The 19,421-nt window shown below is 36.9% G+C and overlaps 1 protein-coding gene across 2 annotated transcripts in view; it reads left to right on the top strand.

The window, feature by feature from the left end:
* Positions 1-19,421, top strand: part of tln1 (talin 1) — a 131,734-nt gene that overhangs the window by 74,181 nt on the left and 38,132 nt on the right. The window contains exons 7-22 of one of the 2 annotated variants that reach the window (XM_067434179.1): positions 200-327; positions 1,233-1,293; positions 1,603-1,707; positions 1,809-1,964; positions 5,514-5,615; positions 6,573-6,649; positions 6,766-6,946; positions 7,199-7,312; positions 8,254-8,362; positions 8,582-8,790; positions 9,597-9,695; positions 9,773-9,829; positions 13,962-14,129; positions 14,212-14,506; positions 16,261-16,427; positions 16,513-16,641. In XM_067434179.1, coding sequence (XP_067290280.1) covers positions 200-327; positions 1,233-1,293; positions 1,603-1,707; positions 1,809-1,964; positions 5,514-5,615; positions 6,573-6,649; positions 6,766-6,946; positions 7,199-7,312; positions 8,254-8,362; positions 8,582-8,790; positions 9,597-9,695; positions 9,773-9,829; positions 13,962-14,129; positions 14,212-14,506; positions 16,261-16,427; positions 16,513-16,641 — 2,157 coding nt within the window. The remainder of the gene's footprint in view (positions 1-199; positions 328-1,232; positions 1,294-1,602; positions 1,708-1,808; positions 1,965-5,513; positions 5,616-6,572; positions 6,650-6,765; positions 6,947-7,198; positions 7,313-8,253; positions 8,363-8,581; positions 8,791-9,596; positions 9,696-9,772; positions 9,830-13,961; positions 14,130-14,211; positions 14,507-16,260; positions 16,428-16,512; positions 16,642-19,421) is intronic. The other variant, XM_067434180.1, reaches the window with a different exon arrangement.

The following is a 19,421-nucleotide window of genomic DNA, read 5'->3' on the forward strand; positions in this document are numbered from 1 at the left end:
CTAAAATCCTGCTAAATGCATGTTAAACATTAAATATGGTCTGATTGGCATTGTGTTGCGCAATTTTTGCTTTCAGTGTGGACAGATTATTCTTGCTATAAATGTATCACATACTGCCTGGTTAGTTATATCAGGTTGTTGTTAATTTGTTCAGATTCAGTTGTAATATGTTGTACAATGTTATTTTTTTGTATTCCAGGCCCGTGATGACATTCTGAACGGCTCCCATCCCGTCTCCTTTGATAAGGCCTGTGAGTTTGCCGGATACCAATGCCAGATCCAGTTTGGAGACCACAATGAGTCTAAACACAAGCCTGGATTCCTTGAGTGAGCTTTTCACATTTTTATTTATCCTTACAAGGGCCCACAGCAACAACCTGTACCAGGGCCCCAGATACAGTTACATTTGAGTGAACAAAAGCAGTGTACTGGTGTTGAGCTCTTTCAGGGGTCATCAAGGGGTCAATTATCAACCTACTATTGTTGAAATATTTGCATTCAATAGTTCTGCCATGGTGCCTCTGTTTTTCCTTCTTGTCTTCGTTAACACTTCTTTGTCACAACTTCGTGACATCATTGATTAAATTAACATAGTCTCTATTACAGTATTAATATAAACTCAAAGCATTCGACTTTTGTTAAACATCTTTCTGTTATGGCGCTATCATGTTCTTTTTTTTATCCATCAAATTTGTTTTCATATTTCATATGTATTTTGTTTAATTTTTGGATGTAGGTGTGATATTGGCTTATAACCAGTATTAACATTATAGCTAATATTAATCTATGCATAAAAATGATTCATAACCAAGGACTATTCTCTTTAAGTAACCCAGCTGATACATTTTGTAAGTTATTCATGCTAACATCATTAATTTAGGCCTATATCATTTTTGAGTGGTACAATAGTCCAAATTTAGGACTATACAGTAATTCAGATTTGACACAACACAGGCTAAAGGTTAACAAAGATTTTAAAAAAATAATAATAATCTGTTCTATTTTCCCATCTAGATTGTTTTATATAAACAATCTGTAAAGAGTGTTTTTGTTTTTTTGAGTCCAAATCTTCTATGGGGTAATTAAATGTATTTAATTGATTATTAATATAATATAGTATGATAAAATTATGAGTCATTTAAACAACTGAAATGTGATCAAACTACATTTTATAAAAATTTATTTGTCACGTTTACAATGTGTAATTCTTGCTTCCTGTCCATCTTATCCAGTTTGAAAGAATTCTTGCCAAAAGAGTACGTCAAGAACAAGGGCGAGAAAAGGATCTTCCAGGTGAGGTTATGTCAGTTATGCATGATGCATTATGGGCCATGTTTTTTACTCATGTTAGGTGCAGAATTATGTGAACTATATGTAATTTATTATATATAGAACTATTTATATGTTCTATTTTCTGTCAGGCAACGGCAATATACATGAAATCTTCACTTTTTTGTCTTTCTTTAAAAACACATTTTCCCTGTTTGTGTTATTACAGTAAATTGGCCTGTGTCTGTTAAGGTCTATAAAATGATCAAAATACGTCTTTGTTGAGTGAAGCGAAATGGAATTAAAATTTCATGTTAAACCCTTCTCTTTAAGGCACACAAAAACTACCAAAACATGACAGAGATTGAAGCCAAAGTCAGCTATGTCAAACTAGCCAGATCTCTGAAAACCTATGGAGTGTCCTTCTTCTTAGTCAAGGTAACACACTCACTTGATATTTGAGCTCTAATATGAATAAACGGCACAGCGTTGTCCTGCCGTTATCCTTGTGCTAATGGTAACGTTTGTTCTCTTTACAGGAAAAAATGAAAGGCAAGAATAAGCTTGTGCCACGTTTGTTGGGCATCACTAAAGAGTGTGTAATGAGAGTGGATGAGAAGACCAAAGAGGTGATACAGGAATGGAGTCTGACCAACATCAAACGCTGGGCAGCTTCTCCCAAGAGCTTCACCCTGGTACCAACACACTCTTTTACATACGCATGCTGTGCTTTTTGTGGTGTTTTGAGAGTAAGGGTTGTGTAGTGCAGCCTTGCATGTTTTAACTCAAGAGACTGTCAACTTTTAGACTGTACCTGGACGTTTCTTATTGTTAGTGGGTACATTGATGTAACGTTTGTTTTTGCAGAGTTACATTGTTTTAACTTATTGACTAGCGTGTACCGTCATTTTAGTCTATACATTGTTGTATAGGCACTCATGTGGAAAGTAACCTGTTTATGAATTATGCAGATAGTGAGATTTTTCAGGATAAAACTAATGACATAGCTCTAATAACTCATATTTGAACTGAAATGTACTAGAGGTGGAACAGTTCTCATGGTTTATATCATGGTTCTGTGGTTTGATTTGGTAACTTTTAACCTCTTTAAGGTTAGATTGTAATAAATAAAAACTTAGCTCACCCAAAAATGTCATGATTTACTCCTTTATGTCCAAATCCATAAGCCTTTTATTCATCTTTGGAACCCAAATGAAGTTTTTTTTTTTTTTAAATATGATCAACATTTATGTCCATCCTGTGAAAGTCCACACAACCAAAACCTTAGAGGTAACAGAAGTCATACAGGTTTGGAACTACATGAGAGACTAAATTATGACAGAATTGCCTTGGAGAGAAGAGATCTCTGTGTGTTTTTTGAAGGATAAACCATTATTTTGTTCATGTGATGTTTTTTTGTATTGTGACGTCTCAAAGGGTACTTCCATGGGTTTGGCCAACAAGAATGTTTGGAAGTCCCTGGTATAGAGAGTGAAAAAAAAAAAAACTGTTGTAAGATAATAGTGATCTGATCTTTACAGAAGAAAAAACTGCTTCTAAGAAAGTGTAAGCCACCTCACGTACACAAACTGCAAAATCACAAGAGTTTCTTGTGTAATTGTGTCCTTGATGTTAGAGCTAAAAAATATTTCATGACATGAATCAAACTTCCTGTTGACATTAATTTGAATCATAAGGTAGAAGTTAAGTAATAAAGTAATTGTAATAGTAACAAATTCACTGGAAAAGGAACATAACTATTACAGGATGGACTCTGCACAAAGGATAGGTTAAAAAACAGCTAGGGTGAACGAGGATGAAGCAACGAAAACTAAAGCAGGAACTTTACAGTTCCCCATTCATGGCTTAGTTAGTATACATTTGTAGTATGTTTTTATTATATAAAAGAATATACATCTGAATAAACCTGATGTATTATGTGGCGGCAGAATTTCTTGCTGTGACAACTCCAATCTTTCGAATAATATTACGAATATCTATTGATCTAATATGACTTCTGATCTGTATCTGATTCATATCTGATCTGATATGTTACCAGAAGCATAATCATACACTGTTTGTTCGTCGGCCAGAGGAGAACTGGCTGAGCCTGGTTTCTCCCATGGTTTTTTCTTCATTCTGGCCATTAAGGAGTTTTGTTTCCTTAACTCCGTGGCCTTTGGCTTTTGGCTTGCTCAGCTGGGGATAGTTAAATTTCAACTATATTACCGATCTGCCCGCATTGACACTATATGATAGTTGAAATTAACTGTATAGCATCACCGTTTTCACCAGAGCAGCTATTTAGCCAAATCAAATTCTATTGCATTATTTTCCTGTTAACGCTGTTAAGATGCTTTGAAACAATCGGCATTGTAAAAAGCGCTATATGAATAAAGGTGACTCGACTTGACACACCCTGTAAAGTTAATATTTCTATAATTTAACAACACTTGTTTGTATGTTCACGTTCAATGACTATTATGAAGTGACTATTATGTGATATATAGACCCATGAGTGAGAATTTTAGCAGGCAACCTTACCAAAATAACACACATTTTCCCCCCCAAACGCCATTTTTCCCCCGGAGAACCCCCCGAGAAGCTATTGTTTTGGGCTAGTAGTTGGGGGGTTTTGCTGTAAAAACTTGGCAACCCTGTCTGCACGCGAGCTGAAATCAGGCTGGAATATACGATCTTTACACGTGTTAATAATACACTGAGTACTTACCCAACATGATCATCATTTCTGAGAGAAATTGTGAAGGTGAATGCATATACAAACAAGCTCTCCGTTTAGGATTAAAAAAAATATATAATCCAAGCCCCTTTGATGACGTGCATGATTACGTTACTGTTTATCATCTGTCCGTCATCGTCTAAAGCCCGGCACGATGATTTCATTGGTCCGAACAGTTTCTGTTAGGGGATAATTACTCCTCTATGGATCGAGTCCAGACCGAACCGTCCGACCTAAAAATGTTGTGGGCGGAGCTAAGTTCGGCTGGCATCCAGGCTAATGCTCAGCAGAAGCTCTTACTGTATTCATGTCGATGTCATGTTTGTTTGTTGTTAGCTGTGGTGAAAGCATTTTGTTAGAGAAATATCTTTACGAAATTCACTCGTGTTTATTCAGAGCTCTCAGATACAAACAAAATAAACTTGTGTTACTATATATATAAAATAACAGTTTCTCAGCAAACTTTCTCTCTCTCTCTCTCTCTCTCTCTCTCTTTCTTTCTCTCTCTCTCTCTCTCTCTCTCTCTCTCTCTCTCTCTCTTGACTAGCAGACACACCCCTTGAAACAGAGCATTTCAGTAAGAGGGCTAATATCAGTATAGAAAAAATGGCTTTTATTTCTAAATGATGGCATTTTTTGATGTAAAAACCATACTAACAATATAAGTACACCTCAGGAAACATTATAAAATAATAAATAAAAAAATCCATGCCATGCCAATAGTGGTTACATATATTAAAACAGTTGTAAAAACCCGTTGTCACGTTATATAGGTAGACATGTGAAGTATTTCGTTTTAAAATGATTTATGTATTTTTATTTTATATTCTTGTGACTTTAATTAATTATTAGCATTTTATAATACAGTTCCCTAATGGGCCCCAGTTTGGAAAACTAACAATGCTCAATGATAGACGCATGCAGGAATGATAAAGCCTGGCTTACTGCAACAGGCCTTAAATTAGTTCCTGTTTCATGTAATAGACTAAAGTGATCAGTGCTGAATGCTGGCTCCGTGAATCAGGAAGAGAGATGTCATTTTGGCCGGTTGTTAATGCATCCTGGAGCGCAGCAGTAATTTATTATTTAGACTCAGGTCGCAGACTTCTTAATCATATTAAGACCAAATTGATTCAATAATTACTTGACAGTTTCTTCTGTCCTCCAGCTCTTTGTAACCGCATTCTCAGACAAACTCAATAGAATTGACATGATTTTTTTTACCTATTCTGTGGCTGCTTTGTAATTTTATCATGAATATAAATGTGTCCTCGTTTCCTAAACCTGAGACGATATCGTACCTAATGAATGAATGCACAGTCCACTGAATGATAACAATAACAGCACTATTAATTACTAAATGCTGAAGGGAGGGCTATGATTCCCAGCATGCGCTTCTGCAAGAATTAAACAGCCAAACTACTAGTTTGACATATTATTTACAATCTTGTTATATTTTTGCCCCTTTAAGTTTCAAGTCATGAGTTTTATCTTTTTTCTTCAGGACTTTGGAGACTATCAGGATGGTTACTACTCTGTTCAGACCACTGAAGGAGAACAGATTGCGCAACTCATTGCTGGTTACATTGACATCATTCTCAAAAAGGTAATATGTCATGACCAGTGTTCAAATGTTATGTATCATGAGTAGCCTGACCACTTATTTTTGATTTCACATGTTTATTGGACTCCCAAGACTAGTCTCACCCTCAAAAGGCATGTACACACTCAGCTTATGCACACAAAACTGGAAACTTGTGCATTTTACATCTGGCAATCTGTTTGGCTGTCATTACTAGGAATTTTGTTTTTGTTTGAGTCATGTTTATGTTGATACTAGAGTGCTTTTGAGGAAAATCTATTCTTCTGGATTTGACAAAGTTATTCAGGCTAGTGGCAGGGCTGTACATAGAAACAAATGCCACAATTGTAGCTCAAGTATAAAACGTGTTACATCTCATAAAACAATGTTTTCTATACAACCACTTATCTTGACTGATGCATCATTATTTGAATAAATCATTTGTTTGTTTTTTGCTAACTGACAGGTCTCTAAATTTCTAAGTGAGGATTTCCTAGAATTAGCTTCATTGTGAACCAGACTTTATGCCGTTATTCAAAGGTTTGGCAATGCAAGACTTCTGCAAATTAAAGCAAATTCCTAATGGCTCTTTTGAAAACAGGGATTTTGCAATTGGTCTTGCATTAGCAACACTCCCTGACATGAGCATACTTTATAATCCATTAAGTTTTGAGTTTCACAAGAAGTCGGCATAACTCAAAGTGTTAGCTGGATGTTTGCAACTCTTTCCTAAGTATTGGAAGAATACAGTTATTAAGCAGATATTTTTCTTATCATATCAGTCTTATTTATCATGGTTGCGCATCGTGTCCATGTGAAATTGCTGCTGCTGGTTCTCTGTAATGTGAGAAATTCCTCAACAAACTTTAATGTTTGACCATTCAAGAGAAAGACACAATCTGCTCTGGCAACAAAGTGCTTCTTTCAGGTCCTGCTCTCAAGTATCTTTCCTCAGTTCACTGAAAACCTCTTTATCTGCAGAAAAAGAGCAAAGATCACTTTGGCCTGGAGGGAGATGAAGAATCAACCATGTTGGAGGATTCGGTGTCTCCCAAAAAGTGAGCCTCGTTGCATCATTCATTGGAGTGTAGTTTGGTGTGACTCAGTTATGTCTCAGTCTTAAGTCTGTTATGGCATTAGATTTGATGGTCACCTGCAATGTATTACGCTTCAGGTCAACAGTACTCCAGCAGCAGTTTAATAAGGTTGGGAAGGTGGAGACGGGCTCTGTCGCTCTGCCAGCCATCATCCGCTCTGGTGCCGGAGGTCCAGAGAGCTTCCAGATGGGCTCCATGCCACAGGCCAAACAGCACATCACCAGCGGGCAGATGCATAGAGGACACATGCCTCCTCTGGTCAGATATACACATACACAATAACACCTTTGACACTTCAGTGGGTGGATAAACTACCACAAACAACATGTGCCAAGTTGCAGCTCACATAAAGTACAGTATTTCAAGAACGACAACGTTCTGAAGGCAAAGGATGGGGTCTGCTCGACGTATATTGTATATTGTAATCACTCTTCCTGTCTTGTCTGTGTGATGTTCAGTGCCATTTGTTAGGGCTGTACGGTGAGGTGTCTATGTTTTATGTTTTTGCAGACATCAGCTCAGCAGGCTTTGACTGGCACCATTAACTCCAGCATGCAGGCGGTACAGGCAGTTCAGGCCTCTCTCGATGAGTTTGATACCCTGCCTCCATTGGGCACTGATGCGGTGAGAAAAATAATATTTCTGTTTCTGTTTCTCAGAGACTTCATTTTGCAGTGTTTATATACCCTAGTGTTCTCTCCGGGTCTTTTTTGACCCATGTGGAGATTAAAAACAGCGGAAAAATATACATAATCTTAAGGATTTATGTTTTTGTTTAGTGTTTTTTTACACACAAATTTGCAAAAATAAAAAGTTCTACATTTTTTGAATTGTATGTTCCTGTTATGTTTGGGTCAGATTTGACCCAGAGTAATTTTGCTGGGGGGCAATGGCGATCCATGAGTGTGGACTGTCATTGCCAGGTAAAATGCTTCTACATGAGCAAAGCACCACTCAATGCGGGTGACGACCCACAAATGCCTTCACTTGTGTAGAAAGTATCTTTTTCTCAGAACACAGCCAGTATAATCGTTATTGCACTCATTTACAGTTGGAAAGATGTAAACGTTGTGTTCGAATTCCCACAGAAAAGATACAATATCAGTTTAATACATTAATCCAGCCAGTCTAGTCACTCTATTCCTGCTCACTCTGCTTCAGTAGGCACACACCATGTGATTATTATCTATAACAACTAGATAAATGTATACCAGTTTCATGCTCAAAATCAATAGAACAGTGCTGTCTTTTTTTACTTTAGCATAACAGATATCATTTTATTTGAAACATTTCACAAGGGTTAAGATTCTCAATATATCATCTCTAAAGTAGTTTTCTCTTTTATTTTCCATAATCTAGAGGTTGAAATAATTCAAGTTTTTACTTTGATCCTGGACTGAAATTGTTGTATGCCAGTGATGGACAATTAGATTCTAGCTTGAACAGCTGGAACATCTTCAGGGTTCAAAAGATGTTTGATAGGTTCTGATAACACGATTTGTGGCATGTGTCTAGTATTAAACGAATGTGCCTAGTATTAAACATTCTCTCTCTCTGATATTTAGGCATCCCAAGCATGGCGTAAAAACAAGATGGATGAGTCAAAACATGAGATTCACTCTCAGGTGGACGCCATCACTGCGGGAACTGCCTCCATGGTCAATCTGACTGCAGGTGACAGGCTCACAATGACACGCGCCATTCTGCAGTCCTACATTCTGTCTGTTTCTCTCCCTTCTATCAAATTTTCAAAATAACTGATGCAAAAATAACTGTATCCAGGCCTTTTCTTGCAAAATTCTCACTGCTTGCCTTTATTGAATCCTGACAGTAGTTCCTTCCCACATTGTTTGTTCATGTGATATAATGTAGCTTCTGAACGTGTCTCTTTAGGTGACCCAGCAGAGACTGATTACACCGCTGTGGGCTGTGCGGTCACCACCATCTCCTCCAACCTGACGGAGATGTCTAAGGGTGTCAAATTGCTGGCGGCGCTGATGGAGGATGAGGGTGGAAACGGCCAACAGCTCCTGGGCGCTGCAAAGAACCTGGCGTGTGCTGTGTCTGATATGCTCAAGACCGCTCAGCCCTCCAGCACTGAGGTATCACCTTAGCATTCGGTAGCAAAACATCAAATTGAGAATGTTGCAAGGTGCATTAATTGGTCTGTTAGTAGTAGAAGTGGGAGTTGTAAGGAATGTAATGGTTAAGTTTTGAGTAATGATTCAGATTCCTCAACATTTCCATTAACAGTTATTTTAGTAATTTTTGGTTGATATATTTGTGTATTTGGAACTTTTCTGAATAAGAAGCAAAGTGTCATGACAATTAAAAAGCAGCTCTGATGCAGGTTTTGATTGATATAAAATCAAAGCCTAAAACCTAAACACTAACCTCTAAGAGTTTGGTAAGACGTTTTAATATTTTTGAAAGATAACTCTTCTGCTCACCAAGGCTTCATTTATTTGATCAAAAATACAGTAAAACAGTCAAATTGTGTATGTAATTACAATTTAAAATAGCTAGTTTCTATGTGAATATATTGTAAAATGTAAATTACTCCTGTGATTAATTTTCAGCATCATTACTCCAGTCTTCAGCGTCACATATTTCAGAAATCACTCTAATATGCTTATGATTTTCATGATTTTAAATAACAGCATTCATTTTTAAATAGAAATATTGTAAAATTGTCCTTACTCACTTTTTTGATAAATTTGATGATTCTTTGCTGAATGAAAAAAAAGGATTGCTTTTCAAAAGAGAAGAAAATGTATAATTTTACTTTCTCTGAACTTTGACGCTATTTTGCTGCCTAGAATTCACTACAAAGTGAAAATGCTAGTGTTTCTGATGAGCAAATACTGCTATAATATTGACTCTCACTTTGCTGTTGTGATGTCTTCAGCCACGACAGAACCTCCTGCAAGCAGCAGGTAATGTGGGTCAGACCAGCGGTGAACTCCTGCAGCATATCGGAGAGTCAGATGCTGATCAGCACTTCCAGGTGTGTCACGCGCACACACACTCTGCTGCTACACACACTCTCTGTGACTTTAGTACTTTAACCTGTGTTCTCATCAGTCTGTAGGTACAGCAGCGTTCACACACTCCAGACGGACACGCTATAGTCAAATGCTGGTAACAATGCATAGAAAGAACAATTAATATCCACCAGCCAATCATACTAATGTGTCTGTAATGAAATATAGTGATCATTGCCAAATCAATGATTTAATGATCATGGTAATTTGTGCCATCCTGTTATAAGTGTAGGGTGTGGTGACGGGTCATTCTAAGGAAATCAATCATCAGCACTGTTTCTCTGCATGATAGATTTCATGATTTAACTATATCATAATTCATTCTTAAAATTCTTCAATTGTGTATACAGTTCACTTGTAACCATCAGGATGCAGTTTTCTCACTGCATTGAGACAGCTCGTCCCTTTTATATATATAATATAAATGTTCAAAATTAAAATGAAAAATCTGCCAAAATGAAAATTCTGTCAATAATTACTAACATTAATGTCGTTCCACACCCGTAAGACATCCGTTCATCTTCGGAACACAGTTTAAGATATTTTATATTTAGTCTGAGAGCTTTCTGTTCCTCCATTGAATGTATGTACAGCATACTGTCCATTTCCAGAAAGGTAATAAAAACATCATCAAAGTAGTCCATGTGTGACATCAGTTGGTTAGTTAGAATCTCTTGAAGCATCGAAAATAAATTTTGGTCCCAAAATAACAAAAACTAAAACTTTATTCAGCATTGTCTTCTCTTCCGTGTTTTAAATCTGCAAACAAAGATTTGAACAGTTATGAATCAGCGTATTGATTCATGATCCGAATTTTTAACCGATTGGGGGTTTTTTGCACAAAAAAGTATTCTCGTCACTTCATAAAATTAAGGTTGAACCACTGGAGTCACATGTATTATTTTAACAATGTATTTCCTACTTTTCTGGACCTTGAAACTGTTGCTGTCTATGGAAAGGTCTGAGAGCTCTCGGTTTTCAAAAAAAAATCTTAATTTGTGTTCCGAAGACCTACTGTCTTACGAGTTTGAAACGACTTGAAGGTGAGTAATTAATGACAGAATTTTCATTTTTGGGTGAACTAACCCTTGAACACTATTTGGAAAGAAAATAATTTGGAAAGTAATCATTCTCGAATTATGTGTCTGCATGGAACGGGAAGGGTTAGTGAAGACTTTGGTTAGCTCTAATGTGATAACATTTGAATGTGTGGTTGAGAATGTCTTATCACTCTTCTTCACACAGTCTAACTGAAGGGGAACGTTTGTGCTACAGTCTTGTGCAGTGTTTAATATCCCTATTTGGACAGAACGCTTATCAGAACAAGTTTATCGCATTGGGGAAACGTGACGTTTAACAGAAATCAAACTGAACAGGACATTTCTAGCACTGCCCTGCCTCTATTCATGCACACTACTTGTTCTTTATTCCTCTTCATTTAAGCCTTTATAGAGATTCCAGTGTTTTATCTGACAACTGCACAGCTCTCTGTCATATATAGAATTTAATAGCATCTTGACATTATTATGGATCATCTTGATTTTTGTTCTTCGATGTTTAAATTTTTTAATAATTTTAATTCTCATAAAAGCTGGATTGTCTAAGACGGCATTGATCTCATCTCAAAATCATACATTATAGCATTCTTTATATTAATGACACATGTAAATTAGCCCAAAAATGACATGATTACTTTTTTATTTCAAATCTTTCTCACAACAAACTCTAGGTATTTCCAATATTTTGAGGGTGACCCATATTCTGCATGTAAAGGATCTACACTTTTTTGAGTTAGATTGGGTTTGTAAATTGTAGGTCTATTTCTGCTGTCTTTCACTAGTGTAGATGGTGAGTCTTCTGGTTACACTTCTGTAAAACAATTCAAAAAAGTACACATAGTTGTGGGTTTTAAAATCAACAATCATCTAGTTTAGAATACACTGGTTAAATTGTTTCTAGTCATAATCGATAAAATCACTAGTGTAACTAACAGAATACTAATATTTTGCCAACGAAATAGATTTCATGATTAACGTTAAAATTGTACTTTAAAGGGCTTTAAAACATTGACATCAATGAGAATTGATTGGATTAAAGTGGGCATTGCAAACGAAAAGAAACAATCATTTTATTTGAATGGAGCCTCTGAAAAAAATGTGGAACTGGAATTTGTGAAGCGTAAGTGCTTTTATTCTTTGTTTTCACATTAAAGGTGTCATGAACTGGCTCTTTAAAAAATGTTATACTGTTGTCTGAGGTCAACTAATGATGTTCATGTGGTTTTTACATTCAAAAACATCATAACTAATTAGTAATAGGCTATTTTCTACACTGGTTTTGAGGCTCACTCCAAAACGCTGGGTTTTGATGGGCGCGACGCACTGGAGACTTGAGCGTGAACACCCACCGCTAGGATTGGATAAGATTTGCATGTTTAATGAGCTTAAGCTCCCCTGTCAGTTCAGTGACATGAGAGAGGAGAGATCGAGGGAAAAGTGGCAACCAGAATGATTCTCTCGACCACAGGGCTCGTAAACGTCTTTATCAAACAGACACAATGATTTATTTCTCATCGACCCCCAAATGATTGGACTATTATTTTTATATTACACATAGCCCGCAAGATCGGACGATATAAGCGTGAACCACGCACACACACACACACACACGTTCAGCGTGCAGGCCGCCCTTCAGATATCAACTCTAGAGAGAGAATAGCAAAACAAGGCTTTGCGAGCCTTGCCGGGCTTTGCGAGCCCTGGTCCATATCTGTCTGAGTCTAGCGTGCTAAAGGTATGTTCTGTTAGACACGTACACATAAGCAAAACGGTCTATAACCATGCAATACTATTACATATAAAAACACGTTTTACTCACATAAGTGTGTTTCACCATTCCTGTCGGATCCAAATCCAGCATCGACCGGAGATTTGTTTACAAACGATCCCGCAGTGAAATGAAGTGAACACCACTGTCTTCCCCACGTGAGCTGGAACTCCATGAAAATAAATGAAGTATCACACATTCCTAATATTATGATCCGAAGGAAGCTTATGCAGCAACTGTGTTCTTCCACAATATCCTCCACACATTTATTGCTGCTGGCTTGTGATCGACCGAACAGCTCCATGAGTCGATGGGCAGAGCTACTAAATTACACGTTCTGTAGAGGTGTGTTTCGTCGCACAATGACGTCAGAATAAAGCACAGAACCGTTTGCTGAGCCTGGTGTCCTGTCTATAAAAGCTTTTCTTTGACTAACAAGGAAGTTTTCAGCTCTGAAACTAACAGGATATTCTTATATTACCATGACCTTTTATATATCAAAAGCTCAAGTGAAAGTTGATTTCTCAATTCATCACCCCTTTAAAATTCATGTGACAGTAGAACCTTTTGGGAACCATTGGAAAATGAATGTGAATTGTCTACTGTATGAAGAACACTTATCATGTGGGCCCTAGCGAGTAGCTAAATAACTACATTGACCACTATTCAGGTTGCAAAAATCAATATGTGTGCAAACTTGAATAATTAGGTTTTACGCCAGTTGACATTAAAGGGCTACATACCAATACAAAAATTCTGGAATCCTTTGTCCAAATTATATTTTTATTTAAATTGTTACTTATGATAATTAATCTTTTGCAATCATTCAATCAATCAATCAATCAATCAATCAACTTTATTTATATAGAGCATTTACAATGACGATTTTTTCAAAGCAGCTTCACAGTGTTAAACAGGACAATCTGGCAACACAATTTGATTCAGCTTTTTTAATTTATCATATAGCAGCAATGTTGGCAGATCATTATTATAGAACCTAAATAAACCTAATAAATTAATTTTATTTATATATTTAGTTGAATAACCTGGATCATAATTTTAGTGTCCCCAACTGAGCAAGCCAAGCCAAAGGTGACAGTGCCAAGGAACCAAAACTCCATCAGGGCATGATGGAGAAAAATAAACCTTGGGAGAAACCAGACTCAGTCGGGGTGCCAGTTCTCCTCTGGTCTATTATCAAACAGTGTATGATTATTATTCTGGCAATCTTACAGGTGAAATGAAAAACATTGTATTAAATAAGTAAATAATAGTAAATTAGAAAACATTTGTGATCTATATGATGTGTCTTAAGTTAACTAACTGTGTGTGTGTGTGTGTGTGTGTGTGTGTGTGTGTGTGTGTGTGTGTGTGTGTGTGTGTGTGTGTGTGTGTGTGTGCAGGACATGCTGATGCAGTTGGCAAAGGCTGTGGCTAATGCAGCAGCAGCTCTGGTGTTAAAGGCCAAGAATGTGGCTCAAAAAACGGAAGATTCAGCTCAACAAAACCGAGTGATTGCTGCTGCAACCCAGTGCGCCCTCTCCACGTCGCAGCTGGTTGCCTGCACACGAGTGAGTGTTCGCACGTGATTCATTCATAGACAGACTCACTGATCAAACCTGATGTTCAAGCGTGCGTTTTATCTGTGTGTAGGTGGTGGCTCCTACCATCAGCTCACCTGTTTGTCAGGAGCAGCTCATTGAGGCTGGGAAGCTAGTGGCTAAGTCTGTTGAGGGCTGTGTGGAGGCGTCACAGGGGGCAACCAATGATGAACAGCTGCTCAAACAGGTGGGCGTGGCTGCCACAGGTGTCACTCAAGCTCTCAATGAGCTGCTACAGCATATTAGACAGTATGCCAGTGGAGGACAGCCAATCGGACGGCATGGAGAGGCTACCGACCGCATCCTGGATGTGACTGACAACATCTTCAGCTCTATGGGTGATGCAGGTACTAGGAATGAGTTTAAGCTTTTTTCTTCATTATCTGGCCATTTTTCTTTGCCCTAGTGCTCTACACATAAAGTGTCTCTTAAAGCTTTTCAGTGTGACCTCTGGAAAGGATGTTCATTATATTAAGAAAAACAATTGAGAGTTTAGGAGAAGAAACTTGATTCTGGAATGTGCGACTTCATACAACCTAGTAGATGAACAAGGTGCTTCCTAAACTAGTAAAGGTTCTTCTTTTTACATTTCACCTGTTGACTACATTAGTTCACTTGACCAGGTTAAGCAGTCTCTGCTAAAAATACACTATAACACCAACAGATCCGAGACCCAGAACCCACTTTGAGATGGACACATTTTTAATTCAGTTATCGTGGGGACCAGGTCCTTTTTTTCCCCCATTCCCAAATAGAATGCTTCAGACTTGCACAACCGTTTTTCATAGAAGGCAAATATCTTCTAATATGCTCCTCACAAGAGACTTTATTGCAATGTGAATGGTTTAGGTTGTTAAGCAAATGGTTTTACACCACAAACAACGGCTTGTGCTGATGGGTGATTTCCAGAACTTTCACAATCTCTGTTCCTATGCGGTGGATTGAGCTGCCAACCTCCAGCTGATCAGCTGAGACCATCACAACCTTCAGGAAACAGCTTACCATCAGCTTCAGGAAACACACTTATACCATCATAACACATTTTTTTAAATAAAGTTTGAAAGAACTTTTGGTAACACTTTACTTAATGCTTTATGTATAATGTATTTTAAAAACATTTTAATGCATTAATGTCTGATCTCATGAATAATCATAATCACTGGTATAATATACAATTTTAGATAGTATAATGCATTGAAACACGACAAGCATCCAATTTCAGATGTAACAAGGTATCTGTGAATTTTATTTAACTTTTAACTTCGGTTACAATTATTTATGAATAGATATAATGCATTATAATGTACATTATAAATACCTTTATAATGTATTATACATAAAAGCTTTAAGTGGTGTTACCTAACTTTTTTGTACTTTTTTTTTGATAAATTGCGTTTTGTAAGTCTTGTTGTTTTAGATAAAAGAGCTGAATCTCAAACCAGGATTGTCTAAAAACAGTATTTTAGTGCTGTGCGATATTGAAGAAAATTGTTAAATAATGCGATATTTAATATGCGATACGATATTGCTATTAGTGTGTCAAATCTATTTAAAATATATATTTAAAAAATGTATGAAAATGATACCATTTGTGTTTCACATTCTTTCTGGGAAAAGAAAGCATCGCTACAACTTCTGAAAGTGACCAGCAGTGTTTTAGCCAAAATATATGTAAAAAAAAATCTGTGTGTATTTGGTATTTTGAGTGTGTAACAAGACACAAAAAACAACTGAAGGGGTCACATGCTTTCAGAGAGGAAGCTTGTTTCGGTGTGCGTATCAGACAGCAAGGAGTTGTTTTTCGGAAGTTATTACGTATTAATAACTCTTTTTAACATCAAGCAAGTCACATAAGTAACAGTAGTCATGTGCCCAGTCTATTCCCTGCTATATGCCAACCTAAAACGTACACTTTTCACAATGTTAAAGTAGCCTATTAAAATCATTCAGATGTTGTGTGCCTTTGCGAAATGCATATCCCTTATACATATACATTTGCGATATTTCGATATGTTGCGCAGCCCTATTTAATTTGACATGGCCTTTTTGGATATTGATGTACGTATAAATCCCATAAAACATGCATTGCTGTCTGTGTCAGGGGAGATGGTGCGCCAGGCTCGAATCCTTGCTCAGGCCACCTCAGATTTGGTCAATGCTATCAAGGCCGACGCAGAGGGTGAGACTGACCTTGAGAACTCCCGCAAACTCCTGTCTGCAGCCAAACTCCTTGCTGACGCCACGGCCAAGATGGTGGAAGCTGCAAAGGTGGGACAGAAGACACCTCGGTGTGTGCTTTTAGACTTAATATCTGTGAATTCAGAGTTAAATGGTTGTTGCATGTGTGCCGTAGGGTGCAGCTGCTAACCCGGATAGCGAGGAGCAGCAGCAGAGGCTGCGTGAAGCTGCGGAGGGACTGCGCATGGCCACCAATGCTGCTGCACAGAATGCCATTAAAAAGAGACTCGTCAACAAACTGGAGGTGAGGACTGAAGCGCACAAGAACATGACGATATGATGAGATTTTTTTCCGTGAGGTCACACTCTCTTTTGAAAATCATTGCCTGTACTGAGATGAATTCTAGAAGTGTTGCCAACTATAACATCTCTTTTCTGCCCTATTTGGGTAAAGTTATATGATGTGTTACAACTCATGAAGTTAAATCCTGCCAAAGGCTACAGTGAAAACGACTGCAGTATGTATAGCTCATATCATAGCTGCAGTTTTACAAGTGACTTGTTGCAACTTGTGAGAGTGAAGAACTATTGACAGCAGGTTTTGCAAATTCCACAGACCTGTTTCTCTGTTTTATAGTGTTTCAGCTTGCCCATTATCTGCAGTAAAAAAGAACAGAGCCAGATATCACGAAGAATTAAGCTGTAATTCTTCAAATTTGTACAGTTTCTTTGTCTATCTTACTGGCTGCCTGTCCTATCAGCAACCTGCCAGGACACTGTAAAATCCAGCCAAAATACTCTAGTAACTTGCCAGAATACCCAAGTAATTCCCTAGCAGTCATTTAGAACAGCCTAGCTCTAACAAAGCCTAGCAACTACCAGCTAGAAAACCATAGCAACCATAGTCTAGTAACCAACAAAAATATCTAAAACCGTCTGTCTGTTGCTACATTGACTTTGTCAATTTAACATCAAAGTTTGTTTTAATGAACATTTATACTTATTTGTTTAATTCGCACAGAAATTATGTTGAATGAAAAAAAATGTTGTCTTGTGATTTAACACTAATGCTTTGTTTTGTGAGATCAGTTGTGATATGAATCATATGAACCATATACCATACAGCCAGTAATCTAATCTGGCTATTAATAGAGACTATATTACTGGTCCAGGGCTCCAGACAAAACAATCAAATAAGGAGCCATGATCTCCTATAAGGGAAAAAGTTAGGCGGCAAATAATTTTTTTAAGTACTTCAAAATAATAAACGCGTTTTATTTTTTCTTGTGCAATTACATGGGCAGTGTTGAATTTAATTTTTAGCTCCTTCTATTGTTTCTCATGAAGACAACAGTTTAAGTAAAAATATAAGGATTATGTAATATACTGTATATATTTAGCCAAATGCTCCTTTCTATAGTTATGTTTTTATGTTAATGAGCATTGAATGGCTGAGGTAAATTTGACGTTACGTGACATGATCCCACCCGATATATATATAATAAAATATGGGGTCCATATGGGTATGAGATGGGCTGAAAAATGGGCTCCATATAGGATTGCCTACGGGTTCCATAATGGCCCAATGCTAATTGCCCACATGGATTTCATATAGAATACCACTAGGTGGGACCCAAGTTGGCAACATGCACAATATGGTAAATGGACTGCATTTATATAGCGCTTTCAAAAGACCCTATGGCCATCCAAAGCGCTTTACATTTTGCCTCACATTCACCCATTCATACACTCATTTATACACCGACGGCGGTGTCTGCCATGCAAGGCGCCATCCAGCTCGTCGGGAGTAGCTGGGGTTAGGTGTCTTGCTCAAGGACACCTCGACACTTGGTCAGGTGGAACCGGTGATTGAACCAACAACCTTCCGGTTTGTAGACAATCTACATGAACCACTGAACCACTACCGCCACAAAACCCGTCTCTGTCTCCGCTTTGTTTTCTTAAAGGGTTAGTTCACCCAAAAATTAAAATGATTTCATTAATTATTTTTCCTCATGTCGTTGGACACCCGTAACACCTTTTGTTCATCTTCGGAACACAAATGAAGATATTTTTATTGAAAGCTGATGGCTGAGAAAGGCTTCAGAAAGGCCTCCATTGGCAGTCAGTACATTTCCACTGACCCACTCACAAGACACATAAAGGCACTAAAGACTTCGTTACAAAGTCCATCTCTCTACAGTGGCTGTACAATGTTACGAAGCGACAAGAATAGTTTTTGTGCGCAAAAAAAATCAAAATAATAACTTTATCCGCCAAGTTAAAACATGTACATTTATATGCTCAGCAAAAATATAGCTCGCAAATTAATATTTTTGCTAAATAAGTCAGTAAAAAGTTTTGACAGTAAAAATTGTAACATTATAACAATTTAAAATATGTATTTTCTATGTGAAAAAATATTGTATGTAATTTAATCCTGTGATCATCATTACTCCAGTCTTCAGTGTCACATCAGAATGTCCTTCAGAAATGATTCTAATATTTTGATTTGCTGCTTAGTTATTATAAATTATTATTGGTACTCAATTATTAATTATGGTTCTTGTTATTTTCAATGTTGAAAAAATTGTAACATTATAAAAGTATTCACTGTCACTTTTGATCAGTTTAATGTGTCCTTGCTGAATAAAAGTATTAACTTATTTTTATTTTATTTTAATTTTTTTACTCACTTTCCCAAAACGTCAACAAAAAAATCACAATTTCTACAATAATATGAAGCAGCATTGATTATTATTATTATTATTAACTGATGATTATGATAATAATCATATGTTTCTTGAGCATCAAATCATCATATTAGAATGATTTCTGAAGGATCATGTGACAGAAGATGCTGAAAATTCAGCTTTGATTACAGGAATAAATTGACTTTTACAAATTACTAACATTTTTTAACATAACACATAATTTTACAAATTAGTAACATAGAAACAGTTATTTTAAAATGTAATAATATCTCACAATAATTCTGTTTTCACTATTTCTGATCAAAAAAAGCAGCCTTTGTTAGCAGAAAAGATTTATTTAAAAAAAAAATCTAAAGTATTCAAAACTTTT

This window comes from Pseudorasbora parva, chromosome 23, assembly GCF_024679245.1.
Source record: "Pseudorasbora parva isolate DD20220531a chromosome 23, ASM2467924v1, whole genome shotgun sequence".
Taxonomy (NCBI): domain Eukaryota; kingdom Metazoa; phylum Chordata; class Actinopteri; order Cypriniformes; family Gobionidae; genus Pseudorasbora; species Pseudorasbora parva.